At 41.7% G+C, this 18530-nt stretch overlaps 1 protein-coding gene across 1 annotated transcript; it reads right to left on the reverse strand.

Moving 5' to 3' along the window:
• Window positions 1–236: 236 nt before the first annotated feature.
• On the reverse strand, window positions 237–17363 carry LOC104062395 (acyl-CoA (8-3)-desaturase). Its single transcript, XM_009564443.2, has 12 exons — window positions 17048–17363; window positions 12395–12505; window positions 11763–11960; window positions 9837–9938; window positions 9517–9645; window positions 8655–8712; window positions 8119–8195; window positions 7286–7383; window positions 6826–6922; window positions 5483–5562; window positions 5160–5285; window positions 237–4837 (listed from the first exon to the last, which is right to left on the reverse strand). Exons 1-12 carry the CDS (start codon window positions 17264–17266, stop codon window positions 4786–4788), a joined length of 1347 nt encoding a protein of 448 aa, XP_009562738.1. The 5' UTR covers window positions 17267–17363; the 3' UTR covers window positions 237–4785.
• Window positions 17364–18530: the final 1167 nt, after the last annotated feature.

An 18530-nucleotide genomic window follows, 5' to 3' on the forward strand; every position in this document is an offset into this window, starting at 1 on the left:
ATTCTTTTTTATTACCCTTATTTTAGCAATATTTGATGGTTTCTTTGACATAAAAAAAACCCATTGGTGAAGGTAGGTTTTAATTTGAAAGAGATGAATATCATTTACTTTTCATTGCTATTTAGATGATTTTCTAAGTTTGCTTTAATGTGTTAAGGAAATAAAAACTACCCACACTTTCAGACCTTAAAGAGAACTTATCTGACTTTATCTTTAGTTCTTATTGCTGTTACATACATTAAGAACAGAGATTACACTGTTCTCATGGAATTGCATCTGGCAACACCTCTATACACATTGACAATGCAACAGCATTTTCAGCTGTAAAGGAAAGCATGATGAGTCATATTAATGTAGAATCACAATGGCCTCTTCTTCACTTTATTTCCCTGTGTCCAGGTGACCACTTGAACTCAACAGTTGATTAAAGAGCCCATTACTGGCTCTTGAAAATACTGCAAGGCAAAGTTTGCATGTTGGGCACCAAACACATTGTTGGGAGCTAGGGAATTAGCAAGTTGGCTTCATTCAGACTCTAACTTGTACCTGCAGTCTAACTTGTAGCTGACTCTTACACCAGCACTGTGTAACAGAAGACATCACATACCATAACAGTTGTTTCCAACTGGCTCTTACAACAGCATCATAAAAAATTACCTCTTCATCTTGCACAAGCTTCTGTAGGCTTTCCAGTAATCTCTGTTTCTCACTCTGAGCTTGTCCTGGATTTATGTGTACAACTGTTCATGCTTTAGTAGCCAAGGCACATCGTCATCTTATTCTCGACAGCAGTAATGAGTGCGGAAGGAGGGGCAGGAGAGGCACTGTCCTGATTTTAAATTGTTGCTTCTTAGTTCTAGAGACCCATCAAGGTGTTTTTCAGACTGCAGTGGGTGCATAGGGCATGTTCCTTGATAGCAATTTGCAAAAGAAGGGTATAAAAACCAGCTTTTGAACAAATGACTCAGTCCTGACACAACATTTTCTAGTTCTTTGTGGAGTATGAGCAAGTAGGGGCTGAGAAGTACAACACAAGGACCCAGATTGCCTAAGATAACAGCTTAGATACCGTATCACTCTTATGAATGCAGTTACAAAGGACAGAAATTACTCTTGCAAGTACCAGTAGCCATTGAATCTAAGGTGTAGAAACCATCTAAAATGGGGATTGAATTCCCGTCCAAAAAGTATTCTGAGAACCAGACAAGAAATACCATAAACAAGAGGCCAGTTCTGCAAGTCTTGAGCTCTTTTTCGCACTGTGGTGCATCTTTCAAAGAGAGGGGAGCATGGCACAATCCATTCCATATGCGGGTAAAAGGTGGGCATTATGGCTTTTAACAACTTTTGCTAGGGAGAGAATCAAACCTGGGGAATTATACTGCCATAATAACTGTATGACCACTGTATGATGGAAAATCAATGGTTACACAGATCCATTTTAGAAAGAAAATAAACATAAATGTCCTTTGAAAAGCACAGTCCTGCCACTATGTCAAGCATGTTCCAGGCATGCCTATGGGATCAGGTTCCTCAGGGGATATGGCAGACTGGAAAACTGAATATGCCCCACCCTTAGGTGGGTGATAAGATGAAAATTGCTCCGATCAAGGCAGTTCTGTACATGCACAGGAGCATAGCTCAGCATTTAAAGAGCTTTAACTTTTTAGCACAACACACCTACAGAGCCAGCTGCAGGTGACGCCTAAAGAAATGACGTTTTAGGTGGTAAGCTGGAATATCTTGCGTCATCAAACATCATTGGAGACATCATCTCCATTTCTGATTGTCTGTCTCTTAATTTTTGGATATCACCATTCTAACCAACCTTGCATTTGGGAACACAGAATTTAGTTCTTGGTTTTAATTAGAAAGGATTTCCAAATTGCATCCACAGCAGTGTTTTAACAACTACTTTTTTAATCCTTTACAATGACCTCTGTCAGCAATTACTAAGAAATAACGAGAACAGCGTTATTAATATATGCACACAGACACACAAAAATGTAAATAAAAAGAATAAATTGAGATGTACTTAAAGAACAAAAGTAAATATAAAAAGTCCAATCTCTTTCTCCTTTGTGCACTGAGCTTGATAGTATTTGCTGCCTAGAAGATGGCTGTTGTTGTCTGTAGCTTGTAATATATGAAGTTGCCCATCAATGGATTGCAGATGGATCATGTTATTCACGGTAGTATCTCACTTCAATATCTTTCATGTCTTCCTCTATTGAACGGGTTGTCCACTGAAAGCTGGGGCATAGAGTTGTGGATATGAACAGCAGAGAAGAACTGCTTCTCTTCCAGGTAGTCTTAGCTCTTATGGGCAAATTGTCTACTTGTTTGCCATTTGTGGGTTTAGTCAGTTAGGTGAACACAGTACAGTACACAGAATCACTAGGTTGGAAAAGACCTCCAGGATCATCGAGTCCAACCATTCCTACCAACCACTAAACCATGCCCCTGAGCATCTCATCCACCTGTCTTTTAAATACCTCCAGGGATGGTGACTCAACCACCTTCCTGGGCAGCCTCTGCCGGTGCCCAATGGCCACTTCTGTGAAAATTTTTTTCCTGCTGTCCAGTCTGACCCTCCCTGGTGCTGCTTGAGGCCATTCTCCCTTGTCCTGTCCCCTGACACTTGGCAGAAGAGGCCAGCTCCCTCCTCTCTACAACCTCCTTTCAGGTAGTTGTAGAGAGCAATAAGGTCTCCCCTCAGCCTCCTCTTCTCAAGGCTAAACAACCCCAGTTCCCTCAGCCGCTCCTCGTAAGACTTGTTCTCCAGCCCCTTCACGTTCTGCCAGTATGGCTGAACTGTCTTAACGAAGTATATTAGATAGAAATCAATTAGAAAATGTCATCATTGTGTCATCATTTTATCATCATTCCTTTGCAAAATCAGCAAGATAAACCAGAGGTTACGCGCTCTTTCTAAAACAGGTATTGAATTTCAATCTAAAAATCATACAGAGGAGCTATGTATGATAGTTATCTGCTATTAATTGGTATCTACACATCTCCTTGTTCTTTCATGCATCCTCTGTTTCTTTTGTCTGTTATTCGCTGCTCATCTCTCCTAATTTACATTTTACCTTTTCCATAAAGCTTAAAACACTTTCAGTGAAGAGATTCCACTATTCCACTGGTGTAGTAGGCATGGTGGTGTTCGGCTGATGATTGGACTGGATGATTTCAGAGGTCTTTTCCAAGCTTAATGATTCTATAGGTCCTCTCTTAGCTATTTCATTTTGTTGGCTCTCTCCAAAAACACGTATTCTTGGAGAGCTACTGTGCCTCTCTACAGGTGGTCCTTATACATTCCATTAGCAGAAGCTGTGGACCAGTGCATGGAGTGACTAGGTCCTTCTTGAGGCCAAACAGCTAAATACCAGGTACAAAACTGGTAAGACAGTTACAGGAAAGGAGATTTTTTTTGGTGAAAAAGAAGAAAAGTGTGCAAGGCCCAAAGACACCTGCATGGAATGATGGAATGAAGTATGTTTTAATTCCTTTTCTGGGTATAGCTACACAAGCATACTTAGTTGTCTAAAAACCAATGTAGACATCTACAGGTCTTTGGACTCACCAGGAAGTAAGCATTTACATAAAAATTTATATATATAAAACTCAATAAAAGCAGGATTGACCTAAATAACCTTGCAATCTGGACCTACTCCTCAGTCACATTTAAAGCTGTTCTACATCAGAAAGTTAATCAGACAACTCAGCCATCACTCCATTAAAATATATATGTATTTATGCATATAAATAATACATTCTGTACAGATGCTTTGCACGGTACTCGAACAAGCTATTACAGGTACAAAACTTGGCATTTAGTGACCTGCTTCCTTATGCAACCCATGAAGAGTGCTGGTCAGAACACCTAAGTAGTTACAGCAATCAGTGTACATATAGTCACTAGTGATGGGATGTATCCAAGGCCATCTTCTACTTTGCATACTTATTTTATCTATTCCACAATATCCTTTAAAGATCCTCCCCATCCTAATGTGTCTTGATGTCCTGCAGTTTGCTTTGTCCTATCCCATTTTCACCGATCCACTGAGCCAAAACCAGTAAGGAGACCTTATTGCGCCCTTTCAATACTGAAAGAGGGCTTACAAGAAAGATGGAAAGAAACATTTTAACACGGCTTGTAGTGACAGCACAACGGGCAATGGTTTTAAACTGGAAGAGGTTAGATTTAGATAAAATACAAGGAAGATATTTGTTACTATGAGGGTGGTGAGGCACTAGAACAGCTGCCAAGAAAAGTTGTGGATGCCTCATCTCTGGAGGTGTTCAAGGTTAGGTTTCATAGGGCTCTAAGCAACCTAATCTTTGGGTGAAAGATGTCCCTGCCCATGGCAGAGGATTTGGAAACAGATGATCTCTAAAGCTCTCTTCCAACCCAAACCATTCTATGATTCTTTGACTCTATGAGGAGTTTCCTTTCAAGCTTTTTCCATAAGCAATGAGCTGGCACCTCCAAAGAAGTGAACTGCTCGAGCTGATTCAAGAGCTATGTCTCCCCATGTTAAAGGCCCAGTTCATCATGGCTCTAAATGCTGAATTTAAGAGCAGGAAAAAAATCTTCATGGTTTGGAACAAGGCAAAAAAAAAATGTATCTTTAACCCACTTTCCCCCTAGTCTTATTGAAATTAGCTTTGCCCATCTCCCAAGTTTCTATGCCACCCTTCCCAACACACACGCAGTTGGTCCATGCTGACTCTTTGCAGCATTTTCATGGTGAAGAGGTTCCTTTTGAGAGGTACCAGTTTCTACCCATGCAGATACGCTTCAAGCCAGTGCTCCCCAGAATCCTTCAGCGAACTGCAAGAATAGAAAGTAAAAAAATATTCAACTTCATGAGAAGGAAACTGTAAGTGTATAAAGAAGTAAATGGACAGATGGATTGAAAACCATGTGGACAACTCATAGCAAAGTCTGACTATGGTGAATGAGTTGAGAGAATTCAAGGAAGAGGAAAAACATCTTTGAAACTCTGAAAAAAATTGCAAATTAGAAGTGCCTTTAGAAAAAGGTAAATAAACTCTAGGGTTGATGTCTCCATGGGTGTTGATTGAAATGGTTGCCCACTACCCTCCACTGAACACTATTACAGAGCAAAACTGTCTTGTTAATTGATACGTACTTCAAAATATCTACAAAGGCTGTCAGCAAAGTCTTGCTTTTGTACTCAATGCCGTGCTTATCACAAAGGGCTTTCACCAGAGGAGCTGCTTTCCAGTAGTTGTGTCGAGGCATTGTGGGGAAGAGGCTGCAGAATTGAATGAGAGAGTTATTGTAAGACCTTTCTTGCACCACCCATTGACCCTTCCATCCAAAATACTTCCCTGTCCTCCTCCACAAGGAGAACAAAGGGTCTGCTCGTATAGTTTAATGTGAGATTACATGGCTTTTCTCACTTTTAAGTGCCACATACTATTCCACCCTTCTTCTCATCATCATACTCACTGGTGCTCGATTTGGAAGTTCAAATGCCCAGTAAACCAGTCATTGAACAAAGATTGCTTTACATTGCATGTTGCATGGACCTGGGAGGAAAAAAGACCAAAGAAATACATAATATTAGCTTTTTATTTTTTGGTAGTCTAATAATTGAACCTCAGCAATTGTTTGCCACCCTTATCTAGCATAAAGACAGTTTAGTGTCTAGGTTGATAGTCATTATTGCCCTGAAGGTTTAAAAGAAGCTCTTTGCTTAGAAAGAACAGCTTCTTCACTGGCAAGCACACAATTCCAAGTGTGATTCTTTGAAGAGGTCCTTCTTACAGCTTTCACTTGGGTGGAATGAAAAGATGCCAAATAAAGAAACACAAGACATTATTCTGGCCTCCTCCAAGTGGAATAAGTGGAATCAGATGCAGAAGTATGAGGGCAAAGATTTGTGGACATGGGCTTAATCTCAACTAATTTAGACACTTCTAGATGAGGATGGTGAGACACTGGCCCAGGTTGCCCAGGGAAGTTGTGGCTGCCCCATCCCTGGAGGTGTTGAAGGCCAGGTTGGATGGGCCTTGGGCAGCCTGATCTCGTGGGAGGGGACCCTGCTCCTCACAGGGGGGTTGGAACTGGATGATCTTTAAGGTCCCTTCCAACCCAAACTATTCTATGAGTCTATGATTTGAGCTCAGCACTTTTGAGCCAACAGAGAAAAAAAGACATTTTTATGGTGCCATTCATTTAGATGTCTATTTTAGAATAAGATGAATTGTGCACTAGAAATGGTTCTTTTTCCCCAATGAATATAGTGGGTGTTCAAATGTAGACATCCAGTTTTGGTCAGATGAACACCAAGTTGGGTCTTTTTCCCTTAGTATAGGGAAAAATGCTTAGAACCCACTCTGTGGGTTTATACTGCTGGAGGCAGTGCAGATGTGAGTACAGTTGTATTTACATATTCATTTTTTCATACTTAAATTTTGACAGAGTTATCTTATAAACTTGTAACCTGTAGGTTAAAAAGTAAAGGTATCCAGTCCAAGTTTACTTCTCTTTAATTGGCCAAAGAAGGAGATTGACTGATTTACCATTACTACTTTTTCCTAATAGGACTGTAAAAGTGTTGTGAAAGATATATTCAAATTTTTGGTGAAAATATAGGATTTTTTTTTAATCTAGATATCCCATTTTTCAGCTAAAGTTTTAAGTGTTTTAACTGGTACAGAAATGCATTCCTATTTAATGAAAAGTAAGGATGAATGTGATTAAGACAGCACTGAAGCTAAGAGAACCCTAACATTGTCCTCTAATTCAGAACTGCAGATCCACTCTTTCAGGAGAAATGAGATTCTCACCTGAGTAGATACCCAGTCTTTGTTCTTATCATAATCAATGTCCATAGGGATGTGATTCATCTGTGTTACCCAAATAAACCAGTGACTCTCTAGGTACCTGGGCAGATAAACACAGAAACTTGTCATATCTCAAATGCCATGCAAATTTACTGCTAAAACACGTTCCTGAGTCTCATCTTAAACAAAAAAGAACTTTTATGTCATGCAGAGTTTTCTGTTCCATTCTTTTGCCTCCTAATTTTTGGAGTTTCTTTTGAGAACCACTTAATTTGTAGTTGCAGATGTTCCTGAGCATCCACCATCCCCATCCCCCACACCAAATTATGCTCTTCCTTCTCGGCTGACTGATTATTTCTGAGAAAATTATAGTGACCATGACTAATTTTCATTTATTCCCATTGAAGCTAAATATTGTTTACAAATACCGGTTCCTGGGGACTCTGGGTATGCTGTTTGTTACCTGGACAGCCAGTAGTACACCATGAAATTGTTAAATCCCATTAAAGGAACATACATGAGGCAGACTCGGATGTTGAAAAATACAATCAAAAACAGGTCCTGTAAAAAACAAAACAGAAACAACCCCCCAAACATTTAAAATGAGCCTTTGTTGATAAAACCCCTCCACTCCTCTTTATTCAAAGTGCAGCATAAAAAACCATTCTTCCTGGGATCTCTTACTTATCAAGGGTGAGGTCTATACCATCATTTCTGCCTCAAGTCGAGTGTATCCCTGAAATATTTCCTCAGCACCAACTTTCCCTTAATAACCAAAGACCACAAAAGAGCTCTGTGATAGCTGGGTAGGTCTGATAGCTTTCTGTTCGGTTTTATTCAGCTGCTAAGAGGCTAAAAAGCCTCTCCTAAAAAACTCTCTCTGGACCTGCTGACTGCATGGGTTCTTCTCCCAAGTAACAAGTGATAGTACAAGAGGAAACAGCCTCAAGTTGCACCAGGGGAAGTTTATATTGGATATTAGAAAGAATTTTGTTACTGAAAGAACGGTGAAGTACCGGCAGAGGCTGCCCAGGGAAGTCTCCATGCCTGGAAGTGTTAAAATAATGTGTAGACTTGGCACTTTGTGATGTGGATTAGTAGACACAGTGGTGCAGGGCTGACTGTTGGACTGGATGATCTTGGAGGTCTTTCCCAACCCTAATGATTCCTGCTGTAGCAAGCCTCGAGTCAGCTTTTTCTAACTTAAGCCCCACAATTACGTGAAGTGGAGGTTAATAAAGCCACAGAATGGTGACATTTTTGGAAAGTCTTCTAGACAATGCAAGTAGTGCTTACCAACCACTTTTTCCTCTTGATTGCGAAGTAGAAGATAGACAGCTGGAAGAAGGGTATAATTGCAAGTGGGGCCAAAACTGAAGGAAAGAATTGACAGAGATGTTTATAAGTCCTCTGCATCATAGATCTTACAGAATATTCTTCTATAAGAAGAAAGATTCTTCTTTCCGGTCAAAGAAAAATTGCTGTCTTCCATTTACTCCAACTTTCATGCGTCTACATAATGTCTTCCTCTTTTAATCCCACCACTTCTTCATTTCTTCCCACCCCTTTCTTCCTCACATTCAATTCACCCCATCTAGTACCAAATGTAACACAATCCTGACGGAGACATATGGGACAATTCCTCTGCACATGAACCTTTAATATGAAGGAAGCTTCCTGAAACCATGACTTTAATGGGAGTTTCTTTTAAACTGTTATTTTCTTTTAAACTGTTACTTTAAAGCTGTTATTCTATTAAACTGTGTAGGAGAAGAAGTCTTAGTTTTTAGGTGAAGTTCCTGCAGCACTGCAAGGAAGCAAGAGATACTCACTGATGAAATACTTATGCTGATAATTGTAAGGCATGAACTTCTTCTTCTCTTTTCCAAGCTGAAAAATGAAAGGACATTGCAATGGGTGAGTTAGAGACCTGAGAAACTTCATAAGGTGGTGCTTATCCTTGTCTAATGGACACATCAAGAACTACCTCTTAATCACTTTAATCCAGCCCCACTTCTTGGAAAGCAGGTACTGAGATTCCAAAGCAATGGAGAGAAGCAGATTTCATTAGAGGCTCTGTATCTACATATTAACATTGTGCTCATGTCAGTAAGGAGTTCATTTTTTAGGAGAGTTCCAAAACTCATGGCAGGGTACAAAAATGCTGAAAATTCACAAAAATGCTCACAAGACATTTGAATTTTGTATGGGAATTTGATGGGCTGAGAGAGCTGGGGTTGTCCAGCATAGAGAAGAGAAGGATCTGGAGAGACCTTAAAACAGCTTCCAGTACTGAAAGGGGCTCCAGGAAAGCTGGGAGGTGCTCTTGATCAGAGAGTGCAGGAATAGGATGAGGGGGAATGGTTTTCAGCTGAAAGAGGGGAGATTGAGATGAGATATTAGAAAGAAATGTTTTCCTGTGAGGGTGGGGAGGCCCTGGCCCAAGTTGCCCAGAGAAATTGTGGCTGCCTCCTCCCTGGAGGTGTTCAAGATGAGGCTTTGAGCAAGCTGAGCATCAAGGTTGGATGGGGCTTTGAGCAAGTTGATTCAGTAGATGTCCCTGCCCGTGGATGGGCATTCCATGGTTCTTATCATGAGTTCACGCAGAAAGGCACAACCTGGTTTAATATTATACCTCACTCTATAGCTTTCCATCTTTAACATCTCTGCTTCTCCTGACATCCCCACACTCACCTCTACGGAGAGTGTCTTTCCCAAGCTGAAGAGGAGAGGGTGCATGTTGAGGTCAGGGTCTTTGCGGAAGCAGTTGGGTTTGGCATGGTGCTGGTTGTGCAAGTGATTCCACCAGCTGGCTGGTAACCCCTGCGGAAAAGGAAAAGCTGAAGACCAGGGATTCAAACTAGAACAATATTAACAACACCATCACTATTTGTCTATTGTTGATGGCTGCACTACATTTCCCTCACAGACAATATTGCCCAAATATAAGGACTCTCCCACCCATTACTTAGCCAGATCAGCCCCAGAGAATATTCCTACCATGAGGCAATTACCTTCAGAACATTTATCACAATGATCTGTAGAAGTCGATTCCATTTGGGATTTCTGAAGACAGAGCAGTGCCCCAGATCGTGTTGGAACCAGCCCATCTGGATCTGGAAGACAAGAGGGTCACTGACGATACAGAATCACAGCAGCGTTGCATTAATTTGCCTCAAGAGTTTCTGCAACTTCATAGTGTGAATGCATCTTCCTTCTCGTTTGGGGAAGAAACCCTACCTGCTGTCATAGAATCATAGCATGGTTTGGGTTGGAAGGGACCTTAAAGCCCATCCAGTTCCAACACCCTGCCATGGGCAGGGACACCTCCCACTGGATGAGGTTGCTCAAAGCGTCATCCCACTTGTGGTCTTGAATACCTTCAGGGATAGGTCATGGGCAACCTGGGCCAGGGCCTCCCCACCTTCACTGGAAAACATTTCTTCCTAAGATCTCATCTAAATCTCCCCTCTTTCAGCTGGAAACCATTCCCCCTCATCCTATCCCTGCACTGTCTGATAAAGAGCCCCACCCCAGCTTTCCTGTAGGCTGCTTTAAATACTCGAAGGCTGTTCTAAGGTCTCCCTGGAGTCTGCTGTCTGGTGTGCTCTGTGCTAAGAGCTTCCTTTCAGGCCGCTGTCCACTAAAGGTGCTCAGCATTAGATACTGATTTTATTGTAGCAGCTGAAGGGAAAGCAGCAAAGCATCCCTGCAATTCATTTAACTGCTGGAGTGGAATTATTTTGCTCCCGTTGCAAACATCATTTCCAAGGAACCAGCTAAAAAGGGTAAGAATTTCCAAATCCACAGCTCTGGATTTTTTTTTCATATTCCTATGGACATAAATGAATGCTTTTTGAGGAATATCTACCTTGGCAGATATTATGCAAATAGAAAAGATTATTTAATGAAAATTAGTTACTTTGTACTTGTTCCATGGATGCCTGAACAAACCTAAGGTTTCAGTGCTAGGAAGAAAACCTTGCTTTTTTCCTCCCCTCACTCTCCATTTTCTCCCATCTAAGGACACAAAGTCCTATTCCCTCTTTCCCTGCACCAACCCTGATATGTATCATGCCCTTCTATGATTCATTTTACTAATACTAAAGCTGTTCAGAGCTGATGAGTGTCATTGGGTCATAAAGGGCCTAACAAACCCCAGAGCCATCAGACAGGAACACGGAGCCAAAAGTGGAGCTGACATTTCAATATTCCCTCTGTTGCTGGGATAAGTGATTAGATCGACTCACTCTATCTTGTGAAACTGCCACCAACACCCCACCAACCCTAGTGAGCAGCCTGTCAGCAAAACCCGTTTTACTAGTGACAAAAAAAATTGTGATGTAGAATGTGCTTGTTGTCTTCAGCCAGATAATAGAAAAAGGCAGTAAAGCAATGACTGGTTCCAGAGAAGGGCTACAAAGATGGTCAGAGGACTGGAGCAACTCCCATACAAGGACAGGCTGAGGGAGTTGAGGTTGTCCAGCCTGGACAAGAGAAGGCTCCAAGGAGACCTTAGAGTGACCTTCCAGTACCTGAAGGGGTTAGAGGAAAGCTGGAGAGGGACTTATTACAAAGGCTTGTAGTGATAGGACTGGGGCGATGGGTATAAACTGAAGAGGGGCAGATTTAGACTAGACATAAGGTAGAATTTCTTCACTATGAGAGTGGTGAGGCACTGGCACAGATTGCCCAGAGAAGTTGCGTCTGCCCTATACCTGGAGGTGTTCAAGGCCAGGTTGGATGGGGCCTTGGGCAGCCTGATCCAGGGGAAGGTGTCCCTGCCCATGGCAGGGGGGTTAGAACTGGATGATCTTTAAGGTCCCTTCGAACTCAAACTATTCTGTGATTCTACGACTGGGATATGAACATTTCATTAATCCTCTCCATCTGGAAGCACCAAACATGTCTGTAATGTTGAACAGCTCTCAGTACTTTACCTGAGCTGTGGTGAAGAGCATCATGCCAATGACAAAAGGCACTAAGGATATCCCAAAGTACCAGACCACAAGCCAGGATGCAGCATCCAACATTAGGAAGTGAAGGAAAATCAGGAAGAAAAAGGTGTAGTTTGGTCTCAGAAGTCCCATCTTCTCAATAGTGCAGCGCAGCTCACGAAAATCCTCTAAAAGTGATTTCTGTGGGAAAAGTAAGTATTAATGCACTGTCTACTTTGAAAATGGAACATAGCAGACCCAGGAACCCCAAAGCAGCCATAGAAGTCAGAGAAGATATTCTGTAAGAGGGGACTCTGTAAATGAGCACGAGATGAACAGATCTTGGTTTTGCTTTGACACTAGAAAGCAGGTTGCTAATGGGTTTCTGAGATGCTGCAGTGGGAAGAACCATGTAGAATTTGGGGCTCTGAGGCTCATTTCTCACGCTCAGATGTAGATTAAGTGTTTCTGGGACAGCACATGTCCCCATGCATGAGTACTGCCCCACCACCACCCAGCCCACGGCAGTGTCAGGTGTGCTGCTTCACAAATTATTTCTGTCAGCTCTCTTATTTTCCTCCTCCTCCCATACTCAACCCCAAGCCGCTCCCACAGCTGGATTCTAGGACACTCACTTTTTTATTAGACTCAAAGCTGGGTTGATCCGGTGCCAACTCCCCAATTAGCAGAGATTTCAAGTATTTTTTCACCAGAGACTTATCATTGTGAAATGCTACAAAGGCGTCCTGAAAAACACACAAAAGAAGGGAGTAAGAAAAGATCCATGACTGAACATGAGATGCTGAGCCTCTCCTTTTTCCAGGTGTTTGATAAAATACATAACCCATCTTCTTTTCTCCGTTTTTATCCTTTTGGTTGCTCCTGTAGTTTTGCCATCAGCTGGAGCTTGGCCCGAGGAAGCTGGAAATGTTTCAAGAAACTAGATATCGTAAAATTACCTGGGCGAGGCTGGTAATAAACATGAAAGTGTTTGATGAAAACCTCTTTGCAGAAGGAAACATGCTCTTTCATCTGCTTGTTTCAGCACAGTCCTTCCCTAGAAGCCTAGAAGGCTCCAGCCAGCAGCCCTGCCCTATGGATGGGACCCAGAAGCAGGAAAACATGTCAATGAATCATGTGTCTCTTTGCCATGCTTCGGGGAAAACAAAAAAAGTCCTGTCTTTATTATGCTAAAGCAAAGAAAAAAATATATATATTATAGAATCATAAAATAGTTTGGGTCAGAAGAGACATTAACAATTATCCAGTTCAACCCCCTGCCATGGGCAAGGACACCTTCCACTGGATCAAGTTGCTCCAAGCCCCATCCAACCTGGCCTTGAACACCTCCAGGGATAGGACGTCCATGACTTCTCTGGGCAAAACATTTCTTCCTAATGTCTAACGTAAATTCCCCTCTTTCATCTTAAAATGATGCACTATCCCTGCACTCCCTAATACAGAGCCCCTCTCCAGGTTTCCTGTAGGCCCCCAAATAGAAAGAATGTGTATGTGCATGTATATATACACCTATATAAATATACATGGAGTCTCTTGTTCAGAGACAGTCTAGCTGTGAGTACTTTAGTCCAGAAGTCAGAGCAAGGTGAATTTTGGGACAGATGAGCTTTCTATAAATACCTAGTGCCCCTTTGTCACACTGACAAAGGAATGACTCTGTTAGGACCCACAGGAATGGGGAAATCTTTCCATTATGATTCCATACCCCTCATCCTACAGCTTTCTACACATTTTTATGTAGTTCCCTCTTATCAGGAATTCTAAAACTGGGTCAAGCTGTAAGCATCCTACTGTAGCTTGGAAACAGGAATCAGAATCCTTTTAAGCAGAGTTTCCTATCCACAACATCATTATCACAGATTCTTATCACAGAAATGCAAACCTTTCAGTCTAGCAACCTGTTCTTTCTCCTTCCTGCTCTCTGGCTCTGATTAGCATCTAATAAGACACTAACCTTAAGGGCTATCATCTGCAACACACCTAGACTACAACATTTGTCAGCAATGTAAGGTTGGTGTAATCCACACGGAGGAAGAAAATTATCACCATATGTATATAATCATGAGTTTTAAGGGAAGATAAATCTCATTATGTATATATAGTTATGAGCTCTAGAGTAGTCAAAAGTACTTGGAAAAAAGTCCTGGATCCTGGTTGTAGGCAAAGTCATGCACCATGACAATCTTTTGAGACACCTTCCAGTACTGCTTTTCTGTAAAAGCCTGTATTTTGCAGAATATATGAACACAGCACCATATTAAAAGCAAAAAGAATGATAAAGACTAGCAGAATAAAAATTGAGAGCAAGACAGATGGATGTAACTATGATGCAACATAAACCCAGTGTACCCACAATCTTGACTCCTGCATGTAGTATTGTGTCCAGTTAAGAGTCCCCAACATATGAGACTATGAAACTGTTGGAAAGGGTCTAGAGGAGGACATGAAGATAATCCGAGGGCTGGAGCACCTCCACTATGAGGACAGGCTGACAAAGTTTGGGTTGTTCAGCCTGGAGAAGACAACTGTGGGGAGACCTTATAGTCTCCAGTACCTGAAGGGACTACAATAAAGCTGGGGAGGGACATTTTACAAGAGCATAGAGTGATAGGATGAGGAGCAATGGGTATCAATTGTGAGGAGGAAGATTTAGTTATACATTTGGACTCAATGATCCTAGAGGTCTTTTCCAACCTAGTGATTCTGTGAAATTCTTCACAATGAGGGTGAGGAAGCCCTGGCCCAAGTTTCCCGGAGAAGTGGTGGCTGCCCCATCCCGGGAGATATTCAAGGCCAGGCTGGATGGGGTTTTGAGCAGCCTGATCCAGTGGGAGGTGTCCCTGCCCATGGCAGGAAGGTTGGCATTAGATGATCTTTGGGGACCTTCCAACCCGAAGCATTCTGTGATTCTCTCTTCAAAGGGATGTAGTACAACAATAGATAGCAACGAAAATGAAAAGAAGAGAGTTCTGGAACAGGTTTCATACTAGAACACTGCCTTGGAAAAGAGTTAAGAAGTTTAAAGTGTTTTAAAACCCCGTAAGCAACATTATGAAAATTATGGAAAATTTATTCACTGTTTCCATAACATGAGAATGAAATTACCAGGAGATAGGTTTAAGATACACAAAAGCAATAATGGGGGAAAACAGATTGTAATATTCTTGTAATAATAAATACAAGAAAGATCAAAGGTAATTCTTTAAACTCACACATACCAGACAAATTAAGTGTGGTTAAACCCCATGGGTGTCTATAAAGCGTAATAATGTAAATGCAAGTCCTTACACTTGTGGCTGCAGAACCAGGGAGGACGTAGCTTGGAGAAAAATCATTCCATGCATTCTGTATTCCTTGAATCCTTTTGTAAAAGCCCAGAGACAGAAGCTGCAGGAGATGGCACCAGCCTGCAGGGAGCCCTAGACTGGCTTGATATGGCTGGTCTTATGCTCTCAAGAGTGGCAGCCTCAATGTTTCTCTCTGCTGTTGCAGTAAGCACATTACAACACAGCACAAAACATCACCTGAAAGGGCTGTGTTGGCTTAAAATTGGCAAATGAATCTCTAAGTAAAAATACAGTTTTCATTAAAACAAACAAACAAACAAACAAGAAACAAAAGACCTTTAGCATGTGTAAATCCCCTTCACAGGAGACTACAGTGAATTAGCACATGGGAGGTTTACTGGAACAGAATTCAGCTGAAAGATGGTAGATTGAGATGAGATCTTAGGAAGAAAAGTTTTCCTGGGGAAGTGGGGAGGCCCTGACATAGGTTGCCCAGAGAAGTCGTGGCTGCCCCATCCCTGGAGGTGTTCAAGACCAAGTTGGATGAGACTTTGAGCAATCTGATAAATCTGATCCGGTGGGAGATGGCCCTATTCATGGCAGGGGGGTTGGAACCAGGTGATCTTTAAGGTCCTTTCCAACCCAAACCTTTCATGATTCTATGATTCTATTCTATGAATTACTAGGAAGATAACAGGTCGGTGAGAGAGCTGGCAGTGGTTGGTGGGCAGGATTAGTGTGCTTCTATGGTTAGGTCTTGGTGCAGCACTGTTTGCAATCCCACATGTCACAGGTGCTGCATAATGGGCATACAACCCTCTCTTTAAATAAAGGCTGTATCAGTCCATGAGCTAGAGAAGAAAGCCAACAGGATTCAGAAGCTTTCTTTTTCTTCGTTTGAGGACACAAGGTGTTTTCTGTCTCAGTTTCAAGTAGGGTGAAAGGAATGAAATGAGTAAAATAACTGATCCAATCCATTTGAGGCCATGAGTGGAGATGTGCCATTCCATTTTTCAAACGGAAACCTGGGGAATGAGACAGATTAAGCAGGTTCCTTGGAATCAAACAGCCTTGTCGTGACAGGAATGAAATCTGGGTCTCCCATATCACAAGTTTATTCCCTGATCTTGGTTATGTTTGTAATGTATGTATTTCTGACTATTCAGAAACTCAGTATCTACTCTGTGAGATCTGCTTGGAATTTATGATTTCTGTCAACAAGCAACAAGTTATCTCAGCGAAATCCTCTAAATCAAAGAATTCTGCAGGACTCTGGAAAAATCTGTTTTCAAATAGTGGTTATTTGTAATATTTTCCCTCAAATGTCATTCTGCTGCTTTCTCAGGCATTTTTCTTGTCTTTTATTTCTTATTCCCTTCTCTTTGAAACAGCCTATTTTTTCAAGACTCTGTTCTCCTTCACTTGCCTGTGCAAATTAATGTTATCTCCTTGAGTACCCTCTTCTTTTGCTTCACTGCCCTCAAAATTACTTCATGGTTGGATCTTGCCTCCTTCCTTATCTATTTCATCTACCTATTTACCTTTGCTCCCTCTTTGATTATCACTTGCTTATCACTGATCACACCTATGTTACGCTGAAAAAGTAGCTTTTAAAGTAAAAACACACAATAAGCATGTTGCTTCCTACCCTTTTCTCTTTCTCACTGCTGCACAGAGAAAATTATCAGGCATCTAGAAGACAGCTTGTCAGATCATGCCTAGTGGGAAGACAACCTGCAGGGGTATTGCTGTGTTTGCTGCAGGGTTTAAGGAACACAGACAGACCTTTAAAATTGGGATAGCAGGTAGCTCTGACCTTGAAGGTAACCAGAAGGGTTCTACAGACAGCATAGACATGTTCATGGCATTATCTGATCAAGCACAGCGCCAGCTACCACAAGCAATTTCCACTGGAGTCCCACCATGTCATCCTGCCTCGACAATGGAACCACTTTCCTCCACTGTCCTCCTAGATCTTACCGTAGCATCTTGCCCAGCATAGTGGCTAATAACTCGGCTGCCTCCAGGATGTCGTTTGGAAAACTTGCTGACATCGTAAACTTTCCTGTCAATCACCAGCCATTGCTCCTGACCTTGGCTGCGGCCATTGTGGATTCTGACCTCTTCCCAAGTGAAAAGCTGTAGAAAGGCTGAAACAGGTCGCATCTCCTTTTCAGTGGAGCCAGTCTGTGGAGCCATCTGTACTGGCAGATGTGTAGTCAGCACTGAGTATCACTAGTCTAAGCTTTGCAGCACTGCAAAGATGGTGACCCATCTCAACCTGCCCATTATACAGTCCCACTCTAAGCCACTCCCTCTGCTTTTAGGGCTGGTTGGCTCCCCTTCCCCAAACACACCCTTCCATAGCTCCCTCCTCTTCCATGTTCACATCAGACGCTTTGACACACCCTTGAATAAAAGCCATGTTCCTTCTTGTCTTTTCCGAGTTGCGTTTGGAAGGTCTGATTACTCATGAGGACCGCAGACTACTTCACTGAAGTACATAAATAGAAAGGCTTAGGAAGATTATTTGTTATTTGATTAAATGAGATGGCAAAATGACAGTAAGGACTATTAAGTGAACACCTTTGTAGAGGAACTGGATGAGGTAAGCTGTAAACTTGCTACCATACTGCTGAGTCAATAGAGGGATTAGCCAGAAAAGGAATCTGAGGAAGGCTGTGGGCAGCTCTTCTGCAGCAAATATTCAGAGACCTTCTTAGAAAACTGAAGCATCGTCAACATTCTGTAATCCTTTCATCAGTTCTTAAAGTCAGGAAATCCTGCATTTGCCACATGGTGAAGCTCTATCATGTCATAAAGCACCAAAATGTAAAGCTGCAGAGGAAGTTGTGTGGAGAGCCAAAGCTGCTATTAAATATGTTTGTTAACAACTCTAATTCAATTATAATTCCTGCCTTCAAGGCATGGAGCCAATTTATACACTAACATAGTGAAAACAAGAGAATGCCCCAAGGTCTGCAATCTCTCCTCAAGGTGTCTCTTAACAGTGTCATCACCACCCTTGGTCTTTGAAATTTTCCATGTTGACCCTGACATGCTAAATTAATGCATCTGCCTTAACTAAAAGCATTGTTGATCAAAACACCACCAGATCAGAGTAAAGAAAGAACACATTAAGAAAACATTATTTATCTCCAGTTATTTTAGCTTGCAGGCTGACAATATTGTGCACACAGCTGGTTTTCCAAGTTTCCTGTCTGTATATACTCCAGTCACTCAATCACCTCATTGTCTGAGTAATTAATTCATAAGTGAACGACAGACATAGGGAAATTTTGTGGTTGAGAATAAACAACTGTTAACACCGAGTTTCATTTTAGATTAGAAGTTTCTAAAACTATGTTTGATTGCACTGTTTACATAATTAACCTTATTAAAATATTAGCCTTGTAGAGCCAAAGCCTAAACACCTCTCGTGTTCAGAGCAGATCTGCTATGC

The sequence above is a fragment of the Cuculus canorus genome, chromosome 5 (genome assembly GCF_017976375.1).
Source record: "Cuculus canorus isolate bCucCan1 chromosome 5, bCucCan1.pri, whole genome shotgun sequence".
Lineage (NCBI taxonomy): Eukaryota > Metazoa > Chordata > Aves > Cuculiformes > Cuculidae > Cuculus > Cuculus canorus.

Coding starts and splice junctions, on each gene's coding strand:
- LOC104062395 (XM_009564443.2), bottom strand. CDS start 17,266: ATGGCTCCACAGACTGGCTCCACTGAAAAGGAGATGCGACCTGTTTCA. Junction 11,961..12,394: donor GCTTTGAGTCTAATAAAAAA/GTGAGTGTCCTA, acceptor CTTTTCCCACAG/AAATCACTTTTAGAGGATTT. Junction 6,923..7,285: donor GTGTACTACTGGCTGTCCAG/GTAACAAACAGC, acceptor TTATCTGCCCAG/GTACCTAGAGAGTCACTGGT.